Below are 4,627 nucleotides of genomic sequence, written 5' to 3' on the forward strand. Positions count from 1 at the left end.
ATTGAGGTATGGACATTTAAGCACCAATCAACCATCGACATGGTAACCACTCTTAACTAACTTAAACCCTTCCTTTAAATACCTCTAAAGGCATCAACAATAAAGGTAGAAAAGAATCATTCCATTTCTCCCTTTGATTTCTACTTATCATAACCTTGTTTTTTTCGTTGCACCATATGATCGTTCGAGGTGTAGTGGTCATTTTGCACCTACCCGCCCTTACCCCCACCTTGACTACCTTTTGTCCATCCATTATAGTAGCAAGTCGACCTAGTAATTCCTTTAACAAATGTCTTCTTCATTAAGGCAATAAAGAGGACACAACAATATCTAATATCATTTAACCAATATTTTCACCTTAGATATATGTATCATTTAATTTTCATCATGGAGTCCAACAAGACTATGTATGCTAAAAATATTAGCATGTTTGATTGACTTATTAGCACGAGTTAGGATAAAAGAAGAGATAAAATATTATATCTTATGTTCGGTTAACAATGAGATATGATAAGTTATATTCAACTTCATTTTTTTGTATCCTCTTTAAATGAGATATAGTAATCCTAAGTTGAAATATGAAATATACATATTCCATGGATCATAAGTTTATTTCTTTCATCCATTTTTTTTTCATTTTTTAAAAGTAAAATATTTCGCAAAATAAAAAAAATGACTAAAAAAATTAAAATTTTAGTTTGGACAAAAAGAATTTTAAAAATACAAGTAGAATACTACCGAAATAATACTAATATATAGTATTATTAATATCTTTTACTTATAATTTTTAAATATTTTAATCATAAATATTATTAACAAAGAAATAAAATGTACTTAATAAATTATAAACTCTAGAAAGATTTCCAAATGATACCAAACATGTTAGAAATTTCATATATTTTTTTCAAAGTAGCAAAGATTGTTATGAAAAACATTTTTTATTTTGAAAAACAATTAAAACATTGAAATTTCGTTCTGTTGTTTAATCCTTTTATAAACCAAATAAGCGACCGGTCTAATATATCTCATCAAATATAATATCCCATGGCATCATCTGCATTGAATATAATATCAAGAATATAATATTACTTGTAAATAATCTTCTAAGATATCGTAAATCCTATCATATCAAGTTAGACAATGTTTAAGACATAGTCTCTTGCTTTGTTCCAAATTTCCAATGAAGCATGTAGGCTTGGCCATAGGGTTTCTTTTCTTTCTTTGTTGAGAAGCTCCTCATTGTCAAGTCCTGATCAATCCCTCATTTTGCCAAGACTCCAAGACTTGTTAAGAAAGAAAACAGAGCTCAGAAGAAATTAACTCAAAATCTCACATCACATTGTTGATAATATCAAGTGTTTTTTTTTATTTTTTTCATTGAAATGATGAATTTCAAATGTTTACAACACCCATCAATGTGTGGGGGAGAAGTTCATGATTGACAAAGAAAAATAATGAGACTTTGATGGAAGGTAATGACTGAAACCAATCTGCTTCTTCAGCTGTAACAAGGGAACATATCCAAAGAAGATGAATTCAACCAACCTAAGCTTCCCAACCCCTTAGCGTTGTGGCACAAGCAACTCGATTCACTGCCAATGTGAAGGCTCCCATTCGAAGACTGCAGTTGTGCGATTGACACATTGCCTTAATGTTATGAAAAGCTTTGGTCATGTACTTCTGAAGCTCATTATTCACCTTCTCTTCTTCCCACATAAAACCTTGAATATTCTGCCAACATACAACCATTAATCCTAAGATGTTACTACTACTTTTCCTATCAATTATCTATGTTTCAAACGATATAATTCATTGTAAAATCCATCATATATAAGAAATATAGAGGGAATTACCTGAACCCACTCAAAATAGCTCACGGTCACACCTCCAGCATTAGCATAGATGTCGGGAAGGATTACAACTCCCTTCTTGGATAGAATCTGCAGAGACAATATATCATCAATGCCAACTTCTTTCCTCTATGGCATTTAAGTATGCACCATAAACACTATGTTACCTCATCAGCTTCTGGATCAGTAGGATGATTTGCTGCTTCTATTATGAACTTTGCCTTAACATCCGCAGCATTTTCTCTTCAGAGGGGAAAAAAACATGAATGAGGTTAGATGAAATCATCTGGATGAGTTAGGTTAAAGGAAGTAAAATCATGCCCTTTTCCACTTTTTACCATCAAAAGATTTGTGTGGTTTCTAACCTGAAAAACGATTGGATATTCACTTAATAACTAAATACAGCACAAGCACATTTCATGAAACTTCTGCCCACAATAAAAGGGTAACAGAACACATGTAACATCTTTACCTAAACATTGGCAATTCATCGTATGGCAATTTGATACAATTGCAGCATTCTGATTTGATCTTTCAGATTCAACATAGTATCTCAAACAGAGTTGCATCATGTTTCTTCATGGTATTGAGATGTGTCTACTTCATTTTATGTGTATGTTCATTGTTTTTATGATCTTAATGTATGGAAAAGACAAGTTTCTCAATTCAAAAAAGGCACATGTCAAAAGAAACCCAAAACAAAAAAGGCACCAAGTAAAGAAGAAATTGAAAGGCAAGGAGCAAGTTTATGAGGAAAACAAGGACTCAACTTGTTAAGAACTCCACCTAGAGCACATGGGATGAGAACATCACATTCATGTGTGAGCAGTTCATTCGGATCCATGTGATCTCCGCCACTGAAATTTGTTAGACAACCAGTCTCTTCTTTGTGCCTAAGCAAATCCACTATATCAAGCCCATTTTGGTTCTTAACAGCTCCAGTGACGTCGCTCACCGCTATGATTTTACCACCTCTCTCACCGATGAGTCTTGCTACCCAAGATCCAACATTGCCAAAACCCTGAAAAGTTTTATTATTTTCCATTTCAATAACCCAACTTTCTAAGCATCAAGAACAGAAATAGAAAGGATTTAATCCAATATTTTACCTGAATAACAAATGTCAAACCCTTGATTGACTTCCCATGTTGCGCAAGTAAAGCTTCAGTTGCGAAAACAACACCTCGACCAGTTGCAGCCTCCCTACCGAGGGATCCACCAAGAGCCTAAAAGCCCAAATGTAAATGAGGCCAAAGAACAAGAAACAACAGTTACAAATTTGTTTCTCGACTTCAAAGGTTTACACAAATCTAAATCATAGATGCTCGGTTTTTTGTCGCAAATACTTACTATTGGCTTTCCAGTCACTACGGCCGGTGAGTGACCATGGAATTTTGAGTACTCGTCCAAAATCCATGCCATAGTCTGCCCATATTTATAAATATTTCAGCTTCATGAATGAGAGAATATTTCAAGAGTGTTACAGACAAAAGATAACCTGAGCATTAGTTCCCATGTCTGGTGCAGGTACATCAGTATGAGTTCCAATAAGATCATGAATCTTTTGAGTAAAGACACGAGTGAGACGTTCCAACTCGCTCATACTCAAGTCCTTTGGGGTGCACCCAATGCCACCCTTTGCCCCACCATAGGGAATGTCGACTACGGCGGTCTTCCATGTCATCAATTGAGCCAGGGCATTTACCTCATCAGGATCCACCTTTGAAAACAAATGAAGAAACGTTTCAGTAAAACTAAATGCACAACCAACATTTCGATATAGAAATCTTGAACCTGAGATTTCGAGATAGTGGTCTTTGTACAAGATACAATAAGGGCATGTTTGGATCCATCATGAAATGAAATCATTCCACTATGACTATTGCATTTGAACAACTCCCTTTCCATGGGACACCCAAAAACCACTTAGCCAAAACCCAAATCGACCGGAAATTCCAAGAACCTAAAAGCAAACTCCCTAAAGTCTGTTTGCTTGCCGAGAAAAGGGGCGAAAAGCCAAGAAAAAACAAACTACAATCGCACAATCCCACAATCCCGAATCTCATGTTCTGCTCCAAGAAGTTACGAAGTCAAGTAAGCCCCACAGCATACCTAGACTCTACTACCCTAACAAAAACAAAAAATTTCAAATCTCTCCTTTTCATTCCCAACTTTTCTCAGCAACCAAACAGGACAAAATCCGAAAGCAAACAAAAGAATCAGTGAATCACAAACCTCAGGGTGATATCTGATCCCTCCCTTCATGGGCCCACGAGCATTATCATGCTGCACACGGAACCCCACATACGTCGCCAGACTTCCATCATCCTTCGGAATCGTGCACTCCACCTAACAACACCACCACCAAAAGATCAAAATTCTGGAAAAAAATTCTCAGTAAACAAACACAACCCATGAAACCAAAAACAAGATTCCGGCTAAGGAAAATAAATAAACAAATAATTCCCGGGAATCAAACAGAACCCATGAACAAAAACCCCAGAATTCCAACCTTGATCTCTCTGAAAGGTATCAGAAGACTCTTCTCCAGCTTGGAGTCCAACCCAAGAATGCGGGAAGCACGGCGAAAATTGCGGTTAGTGGCTGCTAGAGCATTCATTGCCACAAAAGCAAAAACCAGAGATTGCTAGAAAAAGAAGCAGACCCAGAAAAGAAAAAATTGGAGAATTGAGGAGTAGAAAGAGAATAAAACAGAAATGTGAATGAACTGAATGATGGGTAGGTAGAGTATTTATAGATAGAAGTAGAGAGCAAGG

General features: G+C 35.9%; 1 protein-coding gene across 1 annotated transcript; it reads right to left on the bottom strand.

Annotated features, from left to right (window-relative positions):
• Window positions 1-1,066: 1,066 nt before the first annotated feature.
• On the bottom strand, window positions 1,067-4,627 carry LOC117934295 (glutamate dehydrogenase). The gene is made up of 10 exons (XM_034855971.1): window positions 4,363-4,627; window positions 4,086-4,199; window positions 3,349-3,570; window positions 3,201-3,275; window positions 2,960-3,076; window positions 2,621-2,871; window positions 2,018-2,093; window positions 1,854-1,940; window positions 1,546-1,731; window positions 1,067-1,283 (listed from the first exon to the last, which is right to left on the bottom strand). The coding sequence occupies exons 1-9, from the start codon at window positions 4,468-4,470 to the stop codon at window positions 1,546-1,548; spliced, it is 1,236 nt and encodes a 411-aa protein (XP_034711862.1). The 5' UTR covers window positions 4,471-4,627; the 3' UTR covers window positions 1,067-1,283.

The sequence above is a fragment of the Vitis riparia genome, chromosome 16 (assembly GCF_004353265.1).
Source record: "Vitis riparia cultivar Riparia Gloire de Montpellier isolate 1030 chromosome 16, EGFV_Vit.rip_1.0, whole genome shotgun sequence".
Classification (NCBI taxonomy): domain Eukaryota; kingdom Viridiplantae; phylum Streptophyta; class Magnoliopsida; order Vitales; family Vitaceae; genus Vitis; species Vitis riparia.